This window comes from Salvia splendens, chromosome 1 (assembly GCF_004379255.2).
Source record: "Salvia splendens isolate huo1 chromosome 1, SspV2, whole genome shotgun sequence".
Lineage (NCBI taxonomy): Eukaryota > Viridiplantae > Streptophyta > Magnoliopsida > Lamiales > Lamiaceae > Salvia > Salvia splendens.
In genome coordinates, this window is record NC_056032.1 from 390278 (window position 1) to 414520 (window position 24243).

At 37.5% G+C, this 24243-nt stretch overlaps 2 protein-coding genes and 1 pseudogene across 3 annotated transcripts; 1 reads left to right on the top strand and 2 right to left on the bottom strand.

The window, feature by feature from the left end:
* The first annotated feature begins 1245 nt into the window (after window positions 1-1245).
* LOC121805923 lies at window positions 1246-4015 on the top strand (annotated as a pseudogene).
* Window positions 4016-4565: 550 nt separating this feature from the next.
* On the bottom strand, window positions 4566-5403 carry LOC121805930. The gene has a single exon (XM_042205979.1). The coding sequence runs from the start codon at window positions 5181-5183 to the stop codon at window positions 4803-4805; it is 381 nt and encodes a 126-aa protein (XP_042061913.1). The 5' UTR covers window positions 5184-5403; the 3' UTR covers window positions 4566-4802.
* An 11545-nt stretch (window positions 5404-16948) lies between these two features.
* LOC121805935 (mitochondrial substrate carrier family protein ucpB-like) lies at window positions 16949-21815 on the bottom strand. Of its 2 annotated transcripts, XM_042205992.1 has the most exons (11): window positions 21586-21815; window positions 21313-21417; window positions 20202-20291; window positions 19895-19999; window positions 19365-19426; window positions 19024-19260; window positions 18791-18958; window positions 18638-18687; window positions 17785-17917; window positions 17552-17589; window positions 16949-17466 (listed from the first exon to the last, which is right to left on the bottom strand). In XM_042205992.1, exons 3-11 carry the CDS (start codon window positions 20227-20229, stop codon window positions 17370-17372), a joined length of 918 nt encoding a protein of 305 aa, XP_042061926.1. In that variant the 5' UTR covers window positions 20230-20291; window positions 21313-21417; window positions 21586-21815; the 3' UTR covers window positions 16949-17369. The 2 variants fall into 2 exon arrangements, with proteins under 2 accessions (XP_042061926.1, XP_042061930.1); XM_042205996.1 differs by lacking the exons at window positions 21313-21417; window positions 21586-21815 and having other exon boundaries at window positions 20202-20443.
* Window positions 21816-24243: the final 2428 nt, after the last annotated feature.

The following is a 24243-nucleotide window of genomic DNA, read 5'->3' on the forward strand; positions in this document are numbered from 1 at the left end:
CTACTACAAATGCCAAAAGAGTGTTCCATTCCTATGGAATGGACGTTTGTGAAGAATATATTGCAAAAATATATATATATATATATATATATTGAAGAATATATCAAAATTTACTACTTTCAGTTTTATTAGTATTTTTTATTTTGTTATTATCATGTAGTAAAATTTATTGTATAACCAGTATTATAATTGCAATTGTAGATTACATAGATGGCACATTGCAGTTACTCTTTCTACATTTCGAATAATTAACAATAAAAATAATTATAAAAAATGTACTAATTTCTCATATTTCATTACTTGTAAGAAAGAGCATAACTTTTGTTGGCCTTTCACGGCTTAACGTTAACCTAACCACCTTTCGACCAACGGTCTTCTACAAAAGAAGAAGATGCTAATTGTCCGATTTGCCCTTAATTTTATAGCCGAGGAGGAGTATTATTTACATATGAGTATTAAGACTGATAAGATTTGGTGTGCACATCTAAATGTGTAATAGAAGTGTGTCCAATTTCAGTTAGGCGTCAGGTAACTTTCTCATTATTGAACACCTAATTTAATGCTATATTAATAAATTTATCATAGACTTCAAATAATTATGATCACTTGAGGGAAAGCGATTAAAGGAATTACTAGCTTTTAGCGCCTCCTAATTCAACTCCTGAAACTGAAATACACATGCAACCATATATTTCCACACTTTTTATCCACATAACAAATAAATTACGATTACTAATCAATTGGGCTAGTATTTTTTTTTCAGATTTCAACTTATTTTTTCCCGTTTGGTTTTCTAAATAGATCAAATTTAATTCTCTTTCAAAATTGATAGCTCAACTTAATTTGGAATATCCAAATGCAATAAATTCGGTTCAATTACCTTTTTAAGTACTCCTATATTTAATTCATATCCAACTATATTCATACAATTCTAACTGTATATGCTTTCATAGTTTCATTCCATGTACTTCCAGAAAGCATTACAATAAACAATATTGGCCACACAAGATTCAAATGATACATGGTGCCTATTTTTTATACATAAGATAAGATATTGCTTATTTACTTTGTTTTGTTACGTTAATATTTTTTTGAATAAAAAAGAGCACGACATACAATCCAAGTGGCAAAGAAGAAATATACCACAAAACAAAAACCCAAAACGGTAAAAGACAAGAAATAAAATATTTATAAAAAAAGTAAATCTAAAAAGTGGACAAACAAGAATTTGAAATGAATGGCCGTTTGAATTAACAGTGTAATAAGAATAGTTCAAACTTCAAAAAGCCCTACACCCTTCTTGAATGCAGCAGCAACATCCATAAAAACAAAAACAAAACTCGATTTTCTTTCTTCTCAAGAGAAAGGGAGAAGTGCTTCAAACCATGACTGGGATGGTTATGGTGACGAGGGGCGGTGGCTGCGGAGGAAAGAGCTCAAAATCCGCTGCGGCGGAGGAGCACGATAAGCAGCAGCAGCAGCTCTCCTTGCTTGATTTCATTCTGTCAGCTCTGAGGAAATCAATGGTGTCTACGTGCAACATCGACCGGCAAGATCAGGAAGTCATCTCAGCCCTCCATCCCATGGAAATCGGGTGGCCCACAAACGTTCAGCACATAACTCATGTCACATTTGATAGATTCCACGGTTTTCTAGGGCTCCCTGTTGAGTTCGAAGTTGAGGTTCCTTGTAGAGCTCCCAGTGCTAGGTATCAAGGAATTCCAAATCATTCCCCCCTTTTTCCTTCCAAGTTTAATTTCTAGGTTTTTTTTGTTTTCGTGTTGATTTTCTGTGTTAGCCGTTTTATCTTAAAAGATTTTTGTAAAATTTTTAAGCTTTTCGGTGTGGTGGACTGTTGTAAAGTTTTCAACTTTTTTTTTAAAATCTTATCTTTTGAAAAATTTACTGGATTTGTTAAAAAAGGAACCCTAAAAAAGTAGTCTTTTCATTTGTATGTGTGTAGATCTGATGTTTCCTAACAAGTGATACTGTGCTAATATCAAAAATTTAGTAGCTAAATCTCAAGATTTCGAATTTTATATTTTCAGTACTAAATTTTGCAGTAAAGAAATTGGAAATCATGCTTTGTATTATTCATACTCCCTAGTTATTAACTCAACAAATCCGATTAGGTTGCTATACAGATTACTAGCCTCTAATTAGCTATAACGAAGATGAGAAGGAAGTGTTGAATCATACCATTCAGCTGTGTTTTCAAGCTAGTGTGGTACAACAATAATGGAGATTTGACTGGTCATAGTTATTACACATTTACTAGGGTAGCTGCAACCGAAACTACAATTTAGTGCTCATGTATATGAAAAGTAGTACTCCTACTTCTTTAAAGATTCATGGGACCTCAAAATCAATTCTAAGACTTCAAGTTAATGGGATGTTGAGGTCTCAAGAAATTTCTAACGGCGTGTGATCCACTGTAATTCCTTTGTTGCATTTTATCTGGTATATGTTGTTCAATGACCTTGTGTATGCAGTGTCAGTGTGTTTGGGGTCTCAGCTGACTCGATGCAGTGCTCCTACGACAATAGGGGGAACAGCGTCCCGACTATATTGTTGTTGATGCAGGACAGGTTGTATTCACAAGATGGTCTTAAGGTTAGTGAGCCAACATGAGTTCTTGATTTAGACGATGTTACTTTGATTTAGTAGCTGATAGGTGACTGACCGGTGTGTCTGAATGTTTTTTGTAGTCGGAAGGGATATTTAGGATAAATCCGGAGAATGGCAAGGAGGAGCATGTTAGGGACCAGCTCAATCGGGGCATTGTGCCTGAGGACATTGACGTTCATTGCCTAGCCGGTTTGATCAAGGCGTGGTTTAGGGAGCTCCCGTCTGGGGTTCTTGACGGGCTTTCTCCAGAGCAGGTGTTGCAGTGCAATACAGAGGAGGAGGCAGTCGAGCTGATCAAACAGCTGCAACCAACCGAGGGTGCACTGCTCAACTGGGCAGTTGATCTCATGGCTGACGTGGTCGAGCACGAAGAATCCAACAAGATGAATGCCAGAAACATTGCTATGGTGTTCTCCCCAAACATGACTCAGGTGGCTTAGATTACTTTATATTGGTTTGATGTTTTGAAGAAATTAATGTTAATTGGGTTGCTGATATTATATGGTTGTTCTATGCAGATGTCTGATCCATTAACTGCCCTAATGCATGCAGTTCATGTAATGAACTTGCTGAAGACACTCATCACGAAGACGCTGCGAGAGAGAGACGAGGCTGGCGATGAGGGCTACTCGCCCTCATCCTCTCTCTCGTCAGAGAGGCAGTCTGACGAGGAGGAGGAGGAGTATGACAGCCAGCAGGAGATGGAGACTAGCTGTGAGTCTTCTTGAGGCAGCTGAATGAGAACCAGAATGCCAAAAAGGGATTTTGCTAGCAGCTGGAGGGGATCCTGTGCAGAGACCAGGAGAGTGGCTCCTCTCCCTTCAATGCAGATTCTAGCCTCTCCGTGTCGGATAGTAGGGTCGAGAGCTCGTTCTTCAGCACCAGGAACGGAGAAGACTCGAGAATGAGCTCGACTGTTTCCGGACTTAAGAACCAACCCTCTGCAGCCATACAGGAACTCCACGACGTTGTCAACCAAGACATGGACATGGATGTGGTTCGACAACGTCGGAGAATCTGTAATAATGAAGCAGCTACATGTCCCAGATGCAGCTGTTTGATCAATTACAGATTTAGTTATGTTGTGCTAATATCTAGAATTTTCAGCCATGCCTGGTTATGTAAATTAATTTATGTGGTACTACTATGTTTTAGGCATTGATGGACATAGATTGGTTTGGTTTTGTTGGTTGTAACTGTATGCCACTGTTCAGTTTAGGGCTGACATAGTGCTCCATTTCTCCCCTTTGCTCCACCGGCAAAGTTTAGATTTCCAGAAAATCAATGATGAATTTGTACCTTATTTCTTACTTTAATTGTTACTACAAGTGTATCAACAAGATTCTTCTTGAAATGTGGTAAATTTACTTATACTACTGTACTGTCATTCTTGTGTATTCATAGTAATCATCTAAATAAACTATAAATAGATATGCTAATTTGGTATTTTCTTGTACTCCATAAAACAATATTTTTTGGTTGTATTTAGTTATTTTCCTGAATTGTGGCGTGTGCTGAGTGTTTGTTGCCGTCACTAATTGACTATCACAAGTTACATTCAATAAGTAGTTTTCTGTAACTATTCTTACTTTGATTTGATTTGATTTGATTTATTTAAAATAAAGTCTAAGATGCCATATTTTGCATGAGGGACTGACAGATGTATATTGACAATAATCACTTTTATATTAAATAAATTTGTAGTGCTCCATCTTAGGATGACCTTAATAATGAATTTAAGAGAAAAATAATTAACACAACTCCCAGGATGCATAAAAGAAATGTTTATTTACTTATCAATGAATGTTTAAACAACAGGTGAATACAATTACGGAACTCAATAACATTTTCCGCTAAACTAAAATATTGACGAATCATTGCAAAAATACCATTTTCCGTAGCAAAATAAAATAAAATTATATGGCAAGGATGAAGAATAAGCTAATGCTAAATCTAGCAAGACGAAGAAATTTTATGTACAGTTGTGTGAATATTATACAGTACATCTGATAAAGAAAAATATGTTCATCAAATTTTGGAGATTAATGATTCTTTGCCAATTTTTTGCAAAGAAATTTCTCGTGCATCCTTCACTAATTAGTTGCTTAAAAAATAAATTGGAAGAATTAAGTGGAAAACAAACAATTTATTTTCCTTTCCCCCCTAAGGATTTTCTAAGACGCCAAACACGCCTCCCAGAAGAGCCTATCCCCCTCTCTCTCATTCCTCATCGATTCTTCACAGCCCTTCGCCGGCTCCACCGCCGCGCTCCGGCTCCGACGGCGGTATTGATCGACGACGCCGTCCTCTTCGTCGCTTCCTCCGCGGTCGTCGTCGTCGTCGAAGTAATTATCAAATTGCGCTGCGCGAGTATCCTCACCGCCGTAAACCGCCTCATACAGCCGCGCGGAGGAGCTGTAGCTGCACGACTGCGCATCTTCCTTCGCCTCCGCCTCCGCCTCCGCCGCGGCGCCGGAATCCTGCTCTTCGGAATCGCCGGTGGCCTCGAACAACATGTAAGCTGATGCATCAAATAACATTCTTCCTTGCTCCATTGTCAAAATCAAAATTCTACACACACGCACATGATATATATATATATATATATATATACAGGTGAATGTGATGGTGTGCGTGTGTATTTATATATAGGGCAAATAAAAGGGGGGTTTTTAGGTAAAGAAGAAATGTGAGTTTGGCTGTCTTGTTTGACACTTCTTGGGTAATCTCTCAAGGCCGACACCTCTTTTTCTCACTTTATTATTTTACTTACATGGAATTCTCGATTATAATTATTCTCCATCAATATTCTAAACAATTGTAATACGTTGATTATTAGTAGAATTTTGTGTTAAATATTTGAATCTATTCTATTCTATGTACCTTATATATCATCCCAAATTGATACTTTTAGTTTTAGTTGTTTATGCAAACAAAATTAGACTGTTACATTAACCTAATTACTTTGACTGGATTACTAATATACTAGTACAAGACTTAGCATCTAGATTGAATCCACAAAACGTATCAGATGAGTATTTTCCACGTCCAATTAATTAGTGTTTCGTTATTAGATTTATTGTTTTGATCAGATCTACATCCCAATTACTGTAATATTTTATCGGTCTCACTCATGTTATTAAAATTATCTTGATAGTATGCCTACATAATATATTTGATACTAAAACATATACTCCTAACAGTCAATTACACCATTAGCTAACATATTGAATTTCAATACTATAAATATCACTATAGTATTGTCTAGTTGAATATAACTATATGTACCTAATTAATAACTCTTAAACTAAAATATAATTAAATAACGAAAACACGAATCTCGAGTAATCACCAAATTTCAAAATAATATACACTAATAAGTCTACTTTTGTCTGCGAGAAAAAAAAACATAAAAAAGGCAGTAGCATTTTAATTGTGATAATAGTACTATCCCAATATGATATAACATGTGGTTGGAACCTTGTGATAATACTATTCCTATATGATCCAACATTGGTTGCCGATCCAAAATTGAGAATATGCAAGTTGGAATAAAATTAGTTTCCACGAGTTAGATCCGTGTTTTAATTAATTTGTAATTTAATATTAGTATGTTTGGCACACATATTATATTAGTAGCTATTTATTTTCGAGAGCTATCAGTTGTCGCTACGTGTACTTTATTATCTAAAATTTCACGGTCCTTTTTATTTTTTAAATAAAAAAGATAGATCTGATCTAGTTGATGGCATGCATTATAGCTTCTAGAAGGAGTTCGTTTCATACGACCAGCCTTCGGTTTCGTACATTAATTATACTGCTATACCCCATCTTCTTCTAGAAGGAATTGGGGGCAGGGTGGACCCACCCAACTTTTCTCTTCGACGTGTTCCTCACAAATGATAGATATGAATATTTTTTCATTAATCCATCAAAATAAAATAAACAGATGAGATCGATATCAACATAAGATCATATTATTATATGATACTTATATCTAAAATTGGTTAAATTTAATTATTGTTTTATTTATAAAAGCGTTGCTTTTTATCTGTTAATAACCAAGATATCGTTGAAACTAATAGCAATACTCCAATTTTTTAAGGATGATGATTTCTATATGCAAATATATTACTTTCAATTAATAATTACTCTCCTTTTTTCCTCATAGTTTAGTCATTTTCATATATAATAATAATTAATATTTTTTCTCACGCTTACTTTATTTTCTCTTACATTATTTTTTCTTCTTTATTCACTTTCTACTCTATTTTCTCTACTTTTTTCTTCCCCTTATTTTTTATCTATCTACTTAATAATAAATATCTATTTCTTAAACTCCACGCAGAAAAAAGTTATGTGGGAACGGAGGGAGTATATAACTGAATAATTAGTACTAATTACCAAATTACTACTGTTATTTTAACTAGTTGCTTGATTTGTAATTATTTGTTATTTTAACTAGTTGCTGGATTTATAGCAATGAGTGTTGTGAAAACCAAGTGATCAATAGAATGGTTGTTATTCTTGATAGTGAAATTTTAATTAGCTTTTTGTATATATAGATTTTTACAATCGTAAGTCGTAACCATGTAAATCTTACATCATCAATTCTTTGATTTGTAGTTTAATTTAGAGCATCCGCGAGGGAGGATGTCCCGCGGGACGTCCGCCATTAGGTGAGGGAGGGGCGGATGCGGACTTCGGCTGCGGACACCGCACATCCGAGGCTTTCCGGCGACGTCCGTCGTGACGTGCGCCATTGCGGTGCCACGACGGACGTCACGATTTTTGATTTTTTTAAAACTCTATATATACGGCTTGTTGCAAACTCTATATATACGGCTCGTTGCAAACTCTATATATACGATTTTTTAAAAAACTCTAACGCATGTATTATCGTCGAAAATGAAGGCCTAAAACAAAAACATATCATATCGTCGGCTAGCGGCAAACTATATAGATTCGAGGCATAACATGTACTTTGTTTGAATCGTTTTTTTTGTTTGGGATGTTTTTTTTTAATTTAAATATGTATGCTTTTTTAAAAATAAAATCGTTGCATTTTCCCCGTATTCGTGTCGAAATTTTAATTCCGTAAATTGCATATTTGTGAAATTGTGAATTTTTATTATTGTGGATGTCCGTCGGGATATCCTTGGGGATCTCCGCCATTGTGCAGTGGGATGTCCTTATGACGTGGCAGTGCAGTGTGAGGTCCTTATGACGTGGCGGGAGGTGTTTTTGGGACGTCCGCCGGGACATCCGCACCAATGTGGATGCTCTTAGACTATTATTTTCTTCATTCAGTTTTCAATAGAATATTAAATCAAGCTCGTGGAGCGCGTCTGGACTATATTTGAATTAGTCAAGTAAAGACTAATTTGAGCCCTGATATAATCTTACAATATCATCGTTACATTATAGTAGTAGTAATTATTATTAGTATTTCCTACATCAGTCCATGTGTAAAACGTATTTGTTTTTGGATAATCTCACTATAAATGAGACATTTCCTTTTTTGCCAACAAGAAACACTCTACCTCTCTTACTTTATTCTATCATTTATTTTTTTAATCTATTTTTCTTACTTTATTTTATTTTTTTCTATTTAACCATTAAATACCAATATCTAAAAAATACTATGTGTTTTTAAAAATATGTCACAGGTACAGGGAGACTATTATTTTTGAATTTCATCATTTGACGGTCGCATTCAGATGCTGTAACACTTTGTCTTAAAGCATCTCCAATAAAAGGAGAGCGACCGGCTCGCCGATTTTTGGTGATCGCCGGTCCGCTCGCTGAACTATTGCAGTCGGCGAGCGCACGCCGATTCCCGGGCGCTCGCCGATCCGCTCGCCTCTATTGCAGCCTCCCGATCGGCGAGCGACCGGTGAGCGGATTTTTGATTTTTTTATTTTCGGAACTCTATATATAGGCGATTTGCAAGTCATTTTCATTCGCACCACTTGTTTTAACGAGTACTCTCTCTATCTTAATTTCTGTAGAAGATCAACAACGCAAAATGAGTAACGCGGGTGGTAGTAGTAGTGATAGTGGTGGGGATGCTGAGGAGTACGAACGGCGTTTGAACGAACATTTGGATGCCTGTACGTCCCGAGAGATAGACCGGCTGCTACAACGGGCCTTGCAGCTGGCGGTACCTCGACCTCGACCCGTTGTCCACCGCCGAGCAGTGATTGAGCGGGATCACGTAGCTGCACATCAGCGGCTATACGAAGACTACTTCGCACTGGAGCCTCGGTTTAACGCCAACCTTTTCAGACGGCGTTTTAGGATGAACAGAGCCCTGTTTATGCGTATTGTTGACGTTTTGGAGCGTCGATATAAGTGTTTCCGCTTCAGGCACGATGCGTCTGGTAGACCCGGCCACACACCTATTCAAAAGTGCACTGCGTCAATCAGGCAGCTGGCCTACGGAGGCGCGACAGACATGTTGGACGAGTACCTCCACATCGGCGAGTCGACTGCCCTTGAATGTATGAAGTATTTCTGTCAGGGCGTGATTGAAATATTCGGTGAGCAGTACCTTCGAAGCCCTACCCCCGAAGACTGCCAGGAGCTGATGCAGATGCACGGGGAGAAGCATGGTTTCCCGGGTATGTTAGGCAGCATAGAATGTATGCATTGGGAGTGGAAGAACTGCCCCACTGCCTGGAAAGGGTTCTATACGACCGGCTACGAGAGAAAGAATCACTCGATGATCCTCGAGGCCGTAGCTGATTACCGGCTGTGGATTTGGTATGCGTATTTTGGGGTAGCCGGGTCGAACAACGACCTCAACGTCCTCAACTCGTCGTCCCTTTTCAACGAGCAGTGCCAGGGCGTCGGTCCGGCCATCAGTTTTGTCGCCAACGGGAGCCAGCATGATATGGGCTATTACTTGGCGGATGAGATATACCCTAGGTGGCCCGTCTTTGTGAAGACGATCAGATGCGCATCGGATGAGAGGAATGCATATTTTGCGGAACGGCAGAAGTCGGCGCTCAAGGACGTGGAGCGCGCATTTGGTGTGCTCCAGTCTCAATGGGCGGCAATTAGGGGTCCAACACGTTTGTGGGATGTCGACTGCATTGCTGATATAATGTACGTCTGCATTATCATGCACAACATGATTGTCGAAGATGAAGGTTGACAACTGACTAGTTGGGCCAACGACGATAACGAAGCCGGTCCAAGCCACGGCGTGGCCACCCCGAACGTATGAAGTGGGGTACCTCACGATGACGCCAGCCGCCTCCAAGCACATGCCGACATGCGCCAAGTGGAAGCTCATATTCGACTCCAAAAGGATTTTAATTGAAGAGTTGTGGACGCGGAGGACTGCACGACGTTAGGGGTTTTTTTAATTATGTCAATTTTTTAATGTACCTTTTTAATTTAAATGAAATTATTGCATTTTCCCGTGTCTGTGTCGTAAGTTGAATTCCGTATTTTGTGTGATTGTTAATTATTTGTTTTTAGTGCTGATGATGTGACATAAGGATTTTAGGGCTGATGATGTGGCAGAGGAGTTTGTGGCTAAGCTATGACTGGGCTATTGCTTGTCCAGTAGCTATTGGAGATGCTCTTAAACCAAAACCACAATTTGCGGCGGTGGACACGTCACTACGAGAAAAAATTCCCTAGTCTAGGTATACCACATGACAATGTGATGTGGTATGCCCCACCAATATTATTTTGCCAAATGGAAATATATAGCATACATGGCCAAATGCTTATAATGGTATAATATGATGTTTTAAGGAAACTTTTACAATTCTCATATGAGTATATATAATCATATATACACACAATGTATATACGCAAGCTCCATCTTTTTTACTTTTAGTCAAGTAAATATGTTTTTGGCTATGTTTATAATTAATAGATTATTTCTTTATATATATTTTAGTCTTCTCTTCGTTATTTTATAGTATTTGTTTTTTTATTGTTAAGTAATTATAATAGACTACATAATTATGTCTACTAGAGTTTTATCTTCTTAATTTTATAGTTGATGTTAAACAATAATCTCATTTTAATTGTATGAAATAAGATTGTAATCCTTAATTTGAATACCGTAATTAATAGTACAAGTAGTATTTTATTTTCTTAAATTTCATATTGAATTTTATACTAAATATTTTGTCTATTGTATAAAATCCATCATATCATCTTATATTATTAGCAATCTTAATTAATATTTTAACATAACACATTATCATATCATTATATATATATATATATATCTTAATTAATATTTTAACATACACATTATCATTATTTAAAATAATAAATCTATTGTGTGCAATGCTAACAAATTTTAAATTATGCATACATCAAATAAAAAAATCCATTAAATAAATAAATTGAATTTATGTATATATATCAATATAAAAGAAAAGCAGTAAATTGTTGGTGCGAGACGATAATAATACCATTCATTTTTTTAGTATACACATTAAAAGAAAATGCATATCATTAGGGATAGTTTCCTTAATAAATGAAAATGCATTTTTATTTCCAAATTGTTTATGCTTCTAGCTGGAAGTACATGACATGTGTATTTCCATTTGGCAACATAATATTGGTGGGGCATACCACGTCATATTGCCATGTGGTATACCTAGACTAGGGAATTTTTTCTCACGTCACCACATGCATATCTATCATAAATATACTCCATTACAAATTCGTGTAGAAATTACATATGGTAAAAATGAATATTCAAAATTCAAGTATATAGTAATTTTAAATTAACAATTTCACTCTAGCATTTAGGAGTATTTTTGACTGCTGACATTTTCGGTGAATAGACGATAATTCCACCCATATTCATTTTTTCCATTAATTGACATGTATCAATATTTCCACCCATATTCAATTTTTCTATTACTACTATTCCACACGTGTTTTTTTTTCCTGCGTACTAGGTAGCACCACACTTTTCGTGAACGAACGAATATGAGAATAAGAGAGAAATTGTTACGAGAACGAATAATTACTACTCCACATACTTGTACAATTAATAATTCTTTAATATATTGAGGGTTATTGAAAGGTTAAGAGTCCAAGGTATAAGATAATTTTTCTAATTTTAATATTTTTATAAATTTTGAAACAATTTATTGATAGGAACTAGACTTTTGCTTTATTATGAAAGTGAGTTGATAATCTCCATATTATTATTTAATTATAATTTATTGTTATGTTGTTTGAATATTTGATCATAATTAAAAATGAAGAATTAAAATAAACAGTTCTCTCATCGATTTCTCTTCTTTTCCGTCATGATTTTTTTTTCTCTCCTCTCCTGCTCTCATAAAAAATTTCGGTATTAACTCATAATTAATATCTACTCCGTATTAGTTACTCACACGAAAATAAAGGATTATAATATTAATTTATCAAAATAATTTAACTAGCTGATGTTCTTTCATATTATTACATCAATACCATCGCCGGCAACAAAACGCCGTTTATATTTTGCAAGCGTAATGACACGATTACCCATCTGTAGGAAGTCAAGAAAAGCATAATCTCTTTGACAAAAAATAAGGCATCACTACTAAAACGTGCCATACAATTATCGCAATGTAACTTTCGTGACCTAATTTAATTTTTACGTCTACAATTACCATAGTTTCAACTATGAAAATTCATGATGATCTCGGGAACTTTCTCAACTGAAAACTTAGATATGAGCCATTTTTCAAAATGAATTATATTAGGAATATAAAATAAAGTATGTATATTTTTTGTCATTTGATTGGATGTTTTAACATTTTCAGTAAAAGCATTAATAGTGTTATATTAATAAAAATTCACTTGTGACGTCAAGTTTTCCTTAATATTACAGTGCTCTCTAATTACGCATTTCAAAGTCGTATTAATAAATTTTGCCATACCAACGGGTCGTAGCGCAGTTGGCAGCGTGGAGTTGTGGTGACCTTGAGGTCACGGGTTCAAACCGGCCACATGCTAGGAAACTTTCGGCCTTAATCCACAAGCCCGGTCAAACAGGATTAACCGATTTCCGCTAAAAGGCGGATTCGGTACATCTGATCTGTGGTTAAACCAAAATAAATTTTGCCATGCTCAAGTGGATAGTAGTCAACTAGCTTATGAAACGGGCATTCAATAATTTTCGATTAAGAAGCATCCAGTCAAATTTATTCATTAATTGCTAAAAAAATTGCACATGGAGTATTTACTAGGAGTAAATCTGATACGAGCCTCCTTCGTCTAGTTTAGATTTGTTCCTTCTTCATTTAATTAGTTTAGATTTATTAGGGTTATGCATATCTTTACATATATTTGTTTCTTGTTCGATAAGTTAGGACTTAGTATTATAAATAGGGAGGAATGTGATCAATTCATTCAATCAATAAAAAGAATATTATTTTGCTCTACTTACGTGACCCCTTATCAAATCCTAGTTATCGCGTTGCCCGACGGGAAGATCCCGCGCACAACTCGTAACTATTCTATCAAGAAACTCTAGCAAGCGTGCTGCCCGACGAGAGCTCTCGCGCACAGCAGCTTCTGGATTCCTCCGACCCCGTGTTGAGGGCGCCGGACGAGTGTTAGATCGACGACAAGGTTCGTCGAATTGTGGTTAAGGGAAAGACCTCTTAACAATTGGTGCTTTCATTGAGAGTACTCATGAATCGATTCAACAACAACGACAAAACAGCCTGGAGCAGCCATCGCCCAGATACGTTCGCGAACAGAGCCTCGCGTCGTCCAAATTTCAACATCCGACGTAACGAGGTGTTTCAACGGCAACCGTTCGATGATGATGAATTGGAGGGGCGTCCACACGGTGATTCTCATCATGATGATACCGTGAGTGGGAAATTAGATCGCTTGCTGGAGAAGATGGATAAATTAGGTTTATGGAGGGAAGAGACGGATCGACGCTTTGATAATCTGGACCCATATCTGTCGCGTGAGACAGAGCCTCCGCTGGGGATCGACGATGATGATGAGGAGTATGATGTCGGTAGGAGGAGAAAATTGGGGTATCGAGGCAGCGGTATCCCTACTTGGGGTTCTCGCGATGCGGCGTTCGACGATAGGGATCGTCGCGGCGCGAGGGGTAGGAATAACTCGGGATGGGACCCGCCGGGGAATCGCTACGAGCGCGAGCAGTTTGGAGACTTTCAGCAAGGATTCACGCCTCGTACGTCGTGCTGGAACCCCTCCCATCGTTACCATGCTGCGGCGACGGGGTTTGACAAGAATCAAGTGTCAACGAAGCCGCCGCGCTTCGATGGCAGTGATGCAACCAATTGGGTATCCATGGTTCATTACTATTTTGATCACTTGATGATACCGGAGGTACAACGAATACACTATGCGGTGATGTTATTTGACCCCCCGGCTTCGGAGTGGGTGTTTAATTATTGTGCAAATATTGAATTCGTCACGTGGCAAGAATTTTTGGAAGATGTGCTCCACCGTTTTGATAGGAAGAGTTTCGCGAATGCAACAATGGCTCACACATTGGAATTTGCTGACCCTCAAGCAAGCAGGGCTCCTCAACCCCAGCCGATCGCTGATCCTCGTCGACCGTGGCAGAGCAGGGAAAACCGTGGCACGACGGTGACCTACAGCAGACACCCTCCGACTCGGTCTACACCTGGTACGGGGCCGTCACAGGAGAGTTCAGGACGGGCTCCGGAGCAGCAGCGCCGCCCTTTAATTCGGGTTTCTCGGGCGAAAAAGGCGGAGCGTTCCCGTTTGGGATTGTGTTGGAATTGCCCCGAAAAAGGGGTAATGGGGCACGTGTGTAACCATCGTCTCCTATGTTATGCGGACGAAGATGATGTGTTTGAGGAGAATATTGATGACGATAATCTAGCTGAGGATGTGGATGACGTCGATTTGGAGAAGGATATGACGGAGGATTTGGCAGACATGGAGGTAGCACACGTACCGCCACGAAATCCCCCAGAAATGGATCGTTTGAAGCTTTTCGACAGCAACGACATTTCTTCAGACGACGACCTGTCCAAAATTGAAATCAACCAGGAACATGCCAAAAACAAGAAGCAATTGATTAAGGCGGGTCCAGAGCTAAGTAATGAAGATGATGAGAAGATTGGTGAAGAGGAGGAGACATGGTTAGAAGATAAGGAGAAGAGTGGTTGTATTGGTAAAGGAATCAAGCCGGGTTTGGGTACTTACAGCTCGAGTTTAGATGGTGCTTGCAGATATAACAATGGAGAGGTGATTGAGAATGTTTTATCTTCTATGGCACAGACGGGGCTTATCTTGAAAGGTCATGCTTCGAATTATGATTTGATCAACAAGAAGCTTTGTGGTGTGGGGGAAACGTTCGCAATGGATCTCTCCCTCATGAGGGCTTGCATTGATAACGCAGAACTAGAGCATGCTACGTATGAGTGTATGTTTATGGCGCTGCTGTGTGAGGGAAGACATTCAACTGTTCGATATGTGTTTGATCCCGGAGGATACGCATCGCCAAAGCTTTCAACTATCATCGTTGCTTCGTGGTTTCCACCTTGAGGACAAGGTGGATTTTAACCGGGGGAGAGTTGATACGAGCCTCCTTCGTCTAGTTTAGATTTGTTCCTTCTTCATTTAATTAGTTTAGATTTATTAGGGTTTTGCATATCTTTACATATATTCGTTTCTTGTTCGATAAGTTAGGACTTAGTATTATAAATAGGGAGGAATGTGATCAATTCATTCAATCAATAAAAAGAATATTATTTTGCTCTACTTACGTGACCCCTTATCAAATCCTAGTTATCGCGTTGCCCGACGGGAAGATCCCGCGCACAACTCGTAACTATTCTATCAAGAAACTCTAGCAAGCGTGCTGCCCGACGAGAGCTCTCGCGCACAGCAGCTTCTGGATTCCTCCGACCCCGTGTTGAGGGCGCCAGACGAGTGTTAGATCGACGACAAGGTTCGTCGAATTGTGGTTAAGGGAAAGACCTCTTAACAAAATCACACCGAACCCCAACCCCACCCACCCACCCAGGAAAATAATCTTACAAAAAAACGAAGAAAGAGACAAATAAAAAAGACATGTGTGGAAAATGTAATTGCTAGCACACAATTTTGAAACTTGAAAACTAAAGGTGCCTAGCTTGTTAAATTTTGCATGATCAGAAAATTCAAGGAAAATTAAAAACGGTTTATTTATGAATCATTACTTCTAGAACGGGAGTGGGAACTCAGATTCTAATCAGATAATTCACTCCCATAAATATGATGAATGTCACTAATTTATAAAGCTTGTGATGAGGGATTGGTAAACGTGTAAAAGAACATTCTGAATTAGAATGTGAAAATAAATAGAACCATGTTTTCTTATTGAAAGGGTTAAATCTGAAGATGATAGAGAATAGGTCCTTCCTAGAATTAAGTAGTGATATTCCTTAACATGAAATAGTGTCTAAAAATAGACACAATTAATTTATTATGATATGCAAATTTAGATGTGAGCAGAGGAAAACACAAAATTGTTTATAGTTTATGGTGGTTGAGACAGGCAGAGTATTTCGTTTTTTATGTTAAAATTATATTTTTATATGCAATTCTCTGGATAACATATGCTACGTGGGAATTTTTATATTTTATAGAGGTATTTCGTTTTTTATGTTAAAATTAGAGTACTAGTTTTTTAACACATTATTATTTTAATTAGTTAAAATTGAGAAATATTATTTGTTATTCCTCTGTAAGCTTAATACTAAAAAAATTATAAGTACTAATAAAAATATGATTTTGGTGGTTCATATTGTAAGTTGATTTTAGTTTTTATTTTGATTTCAAATAAATATTGTTCAGTACACTATATGCTGTTGTAAATTGTCTAGCTCTACCACTAGATTTATGGATAATTGTAAGTAACTAAGAAAAGTGAGAAACAAACCTTATTTTACTTATGGATATTTTTATTTATTTCTACATAGTACTCCCTCCATTCCATAGTAGTGGGGGCATTTCTTTTCGGCACGGAGATTAAGAAAGTAGAGAGATGAAGAGAGAATAAAGTAAGAGAGAGTAAAGTAAGTGAGAAGAAATGTGTTAACTTTTACTAAAAAGGGAAATGACTCCACTACTATGGAATGTACCAAAATGGCAAAATGACTCCACTACTATAGAACGGAGGGAGTATATATTACCATTAATGTGAAATTCGAAACAAAAAAGGATCATATTAAAGTTTCATACCAAGGTATAGGATTTAAAGTGGTGGTACCACAAAGGATTCCCAAATTTTATGGAGCCCCACACTATTAAAGTAGTAACTATGTATTTTCCAAGTTTGACATTTAAAAAACAGATGAAGCAATCACAAAACTGTTCAACAAATTTACATGTTCAATTGTTGTAAAGAATTCAAGATTCATATAGCAAACTCTATCGCAACAGGGAAATGATCTATTTCCAACATTGCCAACTACACAAACTTTAAAAAGCATTCAACTCGAAACCCCCAATTATTTAAATCCCACATTTCCTATATTATCCCACGATGAGATAGCACTTGACCCCTAACTACAAGTGGCACCAATCAAGGAAAAATCTATGTCGCATTTTATAAAACAATTCACCAAATCCATTCGCAGGTGACTTGTGTACCTGTGAGTAATCAATCAGACTTGTAACTTCCACTCGAAAAAAATCGGACAAAGCGTCCAAAATGTAAATCCATCTTCAGTTCTTGAATCATGTGTATAACTATAAGCGAGTCAGAGTGCCTCGAGTCCTGCAAGTCCACGCAGCTGCTCACAGACAATGAAGGTAATAGTTGTTTGTGGACCCAATCTTGCAAACATCGCGAACCCCCTAGTTGATTTTCAATCCCAGACGATTAGTATGGTAATCGGCCCAATTCAAGTTGAATCATAATGAAACTACAAGTGGTGCTCACCCTTTGTAAAGACCACGAGGACCTTCTGTTTGCAGAACCTGGAACCGTACACAAAAATGCTTGTCATATAAGTATGCATCTAACATAGAAGGTTCAAACAAAAAGGCTACAAAAAAATCACGTAGAAAAGACTCAAATGATGAATGACTAGGGAGTGGGAATTACTCAAAGAAAAAAGGATAACCCCAACACACTCAATCTAACGCTAAATGAGAAGGAAAGAATAAGTCAACCTGATAGGCACAGTGGAAGCCATTTTTGTAGCTTCCAACTCTTTGAGATTGTTGTTGCAGCATAAGTCTTGTTTTAACCATATCAACCGGCGCAGTCATAATGGTACTCACAGTTCCAGCTATAGTACTCGCACTATAAGAAATGACAAATTGCAGAATTACTATAATTTAGAAACAGCAGAAAGATCCCCACCCATACAACTTGTGATTAACCTTTTTCTTGAAAATTGAAGCATAGAGACTCCATCGAAAATTTTCTAAATTGGGATATGTCCACTAACCATGCAAGAGCAACTTAAGGTATTTCGTCATACTTTTCAGCTCCAAACTATTATGCTTCTTCATTACACTATTTTGCATATTTCATATTATGAGACTAGCTTCCATAGACAACTATTGAGATGATGCAAAATTATGAGACCAGCTTGTTTCAGGCTAAAATTTGCTATTTTCATAGAAGGTTCAAATGAATATCACGTAGGCAAGAAGCAAAGAATTTCTCCTTATTTGTTACACAGGTAGATGATTAACTCTAGATATCAGGACATTATTTTCCTTAAAGGTGTTAGCAGTTTTCAGGTATCTCAAACTTACAGAATCTCCCCCTCCCATGGTACTAGTATCAGTAAGTATATGTATAGTGTCAATCAGTCCAGGAAGAAAGAATTCTGGAGTAGTGCAATGAATTACCAGATAGAGTGGAATTTATTTTCAGCATATCTTATAGTATTTCTATTAAGATCCACATTAGTTCAAGACTATCTACTGCCTAACCAAGCTAAGGAAGCTTCCAAGTTCCACAGGAGAGTGAAAGAGCACAAATATTAAAACTATACAAGGGGAAGCCAAGTACATAAGATGCAGATAAAATCCTTCCTGAAGAGAAGTCCAGTTCATCAACATCTGAAAAGAGGGATGACAAAATTACAATGTTAGACTGCCTCAAGTCATGAGAATAAACTAAAACAATGAAAAATTAACTTTGTTGCGACAAAGGGTGGTTCACCTGCTTGGATTCATCATATGTTGCCAGCTGTGATGCAGTCAATGCAGCAGCTCTGGTCATTGCAGGGCCGACCCCCTTCCATAGGGCTGCAATGCCCTCTTCTGAAGCAATTTTTTGCAGTTCTTGGATCGGCCCAAGGGTGCTTGTTCTTCTCATCTGCAACCGCACCTAAGAACAAAGCACAGTTAGTTGGAATTTTCTAGAGACAGCTCGATATCCATCACTTTCAGTACCTTCAGCACTTCCACAGGATTGGTAAGTGCTGTTGCAACAGCGCCAGAGAATGCTCCAGATGCAATCTTCATCAAGACATTGCGGGACTCAAAAGCCAATTCACACACATATTTTGAAGGTTCGTATAAGCCTAAACGGAGACCCCCATAAAGAACTGACCTCATTAATGCAGGTGTCAATCCCAAATACAAGGCCCTGAGTCCTTCACTTTTGACTACTTGCATAGAAAGTTTTCCCTACACCGAACCAGGAGAAAAGTGTTCATCCTCGAATCCACCACCAGATATAACTAACTAAGAAGCTTCTTCTATTAAAAAGAAAATCAAGTATTGATGCACACCATGCCAGTCAACGGGCCTCTTTGGCCAACTAGCTGCATTTGCAGCCTGACCTTCAGAACATCTGTATTCCAACATATACTAAGTCACTTCATTCCCAAAAAATAAAATAAACAAAAAAGGGGGAAACAATGACTTAGAGTTTAAAGTTCTATGTACAGGAGCTATCAATTGGCTTTGGTTTTTTATGAATCTTATCATTTAAGCATCAGCCATAAGTCTAAGGAAAAGACACTCGTATCAAAGTTACAGCGTCTGACTGAATGCTGTGGGTTAAGAACCAAATTATCGACCTACTCACCAAAAGCACCGTTTTGTTACACTAATCAATTACAAATCCAAGTTGATAGCTTTGCAAACACTCTCCCAAGCAAGAGACACCAAACACTTCCCAAATTCTCAAAACTAGTTTTTCTTTTTCAGAAAAATAAAAGGAAAGGTATCACCGGCAAAGATTTAGCATACATATTAGTAAGAAAAAAAACTATTGTAACAGAAAAAATGATAGGTGCTAAATAGAGAAAGAAATAACCTAAAGGATGGGTAATTCCGGTTGCAGTAGCAACAGACATTCCACTCGTGCTGAAATGATAAAAAACATCGGATGAGGACACTCCCCATTTTGCTTTCATTGATCCTACAACCATCATCCAATCTAAAAATCAGAAATTAACTTATAAACTAAAAATCGACGTTATATCTTCGAAGCAATCAGCAGAAACATGCGGATAAACAATTGGGCCCACCATTATGAACCATTTGCATAAACAATAGGAATTACAACTTGTGCACACACATTACTTTCAATCAATTGACAGAAAAAATTAACGCAGATTTACCAGCGGAGGAGGACGATGAGTTCTTCATAGGCAATTTCGAGAGATTCTCCCTCTGACCGACTCTATTTCCTCAGACGAAATGATTGAAAGCTGAAGCGTTATTTTGAAGAAGATGAGGAAAGGCAAAGTTGCAACTTGCTGTTGATGATGGGTTTCTTTTGTCTTTTTTTTTTGTTTTCAGGAGATATTTAATTTTATAATTAATTAACCAATAAAAATGAATGGTAATTTATATTTTACTATTTTTTGTTCTATTATAAGTATAAGAGCACCCACAACCGTGCGCTTGCCAGCGGCACGGTTGTGGGCCCGGGCGGTACTATTCATGCCTGCTCTCTGGCAAGAGCACAACACCCACAACTGTGCTCTTCCGCAAGGACGAGCACAATTAATATAAAATTCAATTACACAAAAACATTTTCATAATACTAAAATTCATTAAAAAAACCACAATAAAAATGGATATGAGAGATTGAAGATGAGAATGGAGATGAGAGAATGATGATGAGAGTTGTGTAGTGAAAGTGTGAATTTTTGGGAAATTGGGGGTATTTATAGATGAAAGTGTGTATTTTTGGGGTAAAAAAATGAAAAAAAAATAAAAAGGTGTAAAAAACGGTTATAAACGGATATTTTTTTTTGGGGAAGTGAATTTTTTTTTTATTATCGGTTTTTTAATTAAAAAACCGATTTTTTAAAAAAAAAAATAAATTTTTTTAAACTCAACGGCTATGCCGTTGACGAATGGGAGGGCGACACGTGTGCGTCCGCTGGCACGGACGTGCTCGATACATCGAGCAGCGGCGTGGCTGCAGCGGCGGCGGTCCTTCGCCTTGCCAACGGCGCGGACGGCGGTGGCGACTTTCGCCACCGCTGCGGATGCTCTAATACAGTATCGTAGCATATCAATTACAAATCCAAGTTGATAGCTTTGCAAACACTCTCCCAAGCAAGAGACACCAAACACTTCCCAAATTCTCAAAACTAGTTTTTCTTTTTCAGAAAAATAAAAGGAAAGGTATCACCGGCAAAGATTTAGCATACATATTAGTAAGAAAAAAAACTATTGTAACAGAAAAAATGATAGGTGCTAAATAGAGAAAGAAATAACCTAAAGGATGGGTAATTCCGGTTGCAGTAGCAACAGACATTCCACTCGTGCTGAAATGATAAAAAACATCGGATGAGGACACTCCCCATTTTGCTTTCATTGATCCTACAACCATCATCCAAACTAAAAATCAGAAATTAACTTATAAACTAAAAATCGACGTTATATCTTCGAAGCAATCAGCAGAAACATGCGGATAAACAATAGGAATTACAACTTGTGCACACATGTTTACTTTCAATCAATTGACAGAAAAAATTAACGCAGATTTACCAGCGGAGGAGGACGATGAGTTCTTCATAGGCAATTTCGAGAGATTCTCCCTCTGATCGACTCTATATCCTCAGACGAAATGATTGAAAGCTGAAGCGTTATTTTGAAGAAGATGAGGAAAGGCAAAGTTGCAACTTGCTGTTGATGATGGGTTTCTTTTGTCTTTTTTTTTTGTTTTCAGGAGATATTTAATTTTATAATTAATTAACCAATAAAAATGAATGGTAATTTATATTTTACTATTTTTTGTTCTATTATATAATACAGTATTGTATCATATCATATCAGTTAAAAGATTAATTAGCCTGAATTTATAATGTAGATATCATAGTTATTAACGTGGCTAATAAGAATATATTGTTTAGTTTTGAGACTGCACTTGTTGTTTAAAATTGTTAAAAGGAAATGCAGTTGATCAAGCAACGCGTGATAATTTTGACGAAGAAATGACAAATAAAAAATATACCGTATTTATGATACACTGGAACAACAATAGACGTATAAGAAGACAGGTAACAATTTCTGGTGTACAAAAAAGTGAATTTTCCTGCTACAAGCCTCAAATAAATTGAATCTTCACTTGTTCAAGCCCATCTCACCACTTGAGTAGGATGAAGGTGATCGTTGTTTGAGGGCCAACTCTGGTGAACAATGCAAACGCCCTTGTTCAAAACACAGAGAGTTCATGTTAACAAACCGCATTGGTGCAAGATTTTGCAGAATGCAAAACACCCTTTGTGCAAGCCTCGAGTGCCTTCTTTTCTCAGAAGCTGAAACCACACGCAAATATAGATATGTCATTACTTCTACAATGAGGCTCAATAATTACTCCAACAACCTGATAAGCACAGTCAACGCCAGTTTCCAACAAGTTTGGACTCTCGTTGCAGCATAAGCCTCGTCTTCACCACATCGATAGGAGCAGTTGCAATGGTGCTTGCGCTGTGTTAGGAGTAAGAAACAGCAGACACTTTTTCAATGTAAACCATCAACAATGGAGGTATTGTAAGTTGTAACTATACTAGAAGCAAGATTGTGTTAGGTAAGTGGTTACATGAGATGCAGATAGAATCCATCCTCAAGTGAAGTCCATCTCATGCATGACAAGCTGAAATTTATGTTGAAAATGTTACTTTTAGTGGATGAAAGCAAGAGAGAATGGAGGCAGAAACAGGACTCAACCCTCTTGGTTTCATCATATGTAGAAGACAGCAGCTCGGGTCATCCCCTTTCCAGAAGCCGGTCAAGCCCTCGTCTGCAGCCATCTTCCGCAGCTCCTGCATCTGCATCTGCATCCGCACCTAAAAAAAAACAAAGTTTGGAGAGGTGGTTAGGAAAGGAGTTGAGTTGAAGATCCATGAAAAGTAGTACCTTCAAGACTGTGATATGGCGTGCTTAACTGTGTGTGCAATGTTGTATTAACAGTAGTTTTAGAATTGATGGGATGAATCAAATAATAGCCAAAAGACTTGTGATAGAGAAGGTCCTGCAAAGGGAGAGCAGTGCAGAGTGTGTGAAAAAATGTGTATCTCCATTGTCAAATGTGCTTAACATAATTGTCATACTCATCGGCTGTGGTATAGGCTCTGTCATCATGCTGCTGCTGCATTTGACGTTCGTTACGTGGGGCTGGGGCTGTGGCACCGGCATCGGCACCCGAAGGCCATGCTCCTTTTCACTAAGCTAGAAAGAGGATTGACTCAATCTATACTACATCCATACTGTCAACTCTGTTTGGAACTAATAGCTGTCTCGTTTCTCACTGCTTTCTTAAATTAAACACGATCCAAACTATGAGAAGGGTGGTGGACAAAAGGCTGAGCTGGGAATTAAACCCTCATTACAAGCATAAGCTGCTTGAGATCATAAATCATATATCATAATCATAGGGGAAAAGTTTAATAAGATCTCATCACAACCTCCTCCTTTAAATCATAGTATTAAGGTTTTCTTTTTAACACTCTTACCGAGAACGAGAATTCCACCTTCCAAGAATTTAATACATTCTCGATTCTTATTAGTATTCCATTAACTTATAATCCAAGTATATATGGATACAATCAATTCACATTATATGAATAATTAAAGTTGAGTATTATGTTATACATGATTAGTAGGATATTCAAATATGCAATGCACCAAGTCGCATATACTATAAATTAATGAATTCTCATTTGGATACTCAATTCTCAGATTCGATTATTTGAGTATCCGTTTTCCCACCCCTTCATATAATACTTCGATTATAAACTCATACAAATAATCATGAGACTGAATTTGCTATATATCAAAGAATATATCACTGCTCACACAGAATCTAAAAAATAATTAAACTAGATAAAAACTCTAAGGGCTCATTCGGTATTTGCTAAATGGACATATTTGAGGAGAAAACTGGGCAATAATGGCAGTTTGGTGTTCCATAAATATTTATGCATGACCCTCGATATGACCAAGGGCCCGCACTATTCCTTTTGACTTTTGGCATAAATAATTATTGCAACCCACTTGATTTTGTAAATATGGTCCGCTATAGTGGCAGCAGAATTGAGTGCAAGATTACCAATTTGCCCCGTGAATTTTTTATTTCCCCCAATCCCCAATTTGTTGTCATTTTGTAGATACACGCTTCCAACATACTTTCTGTCTCTAGTCCAA

Excerpts from the sequence above, each read along its gene's own strand:
- LOC121805930 (XM_042205979.1), bottom strand. The coding sequence starts at position 5,183 with ATGGAGCAAGGAAGAATGTTATTTGATGCATCAGCTTACATGTTGTTC.
- LOC121805935 (XM_042205992.1), bottom strand. The coding sequence starts at position 20,229 with ATGAAGAACTCATCGTCCTCCTCCGCTG. Across the intron at positions 20,000-20,201 it reads CTCATCGTCCTCCTCCGCTG|GATCAATGAAAGCAAAATGG; the intron begins GTAAATCTGCGT and ends TGATGGTTGTAG. Across the intron at positions 19,261-19,364 it reads GAGGCCCGTTGACTGGCATG|GGAAAACTTTCTATGCAAGT; the intron begins GTGTGCATCAAT and ends GGTTCGGTGTAG.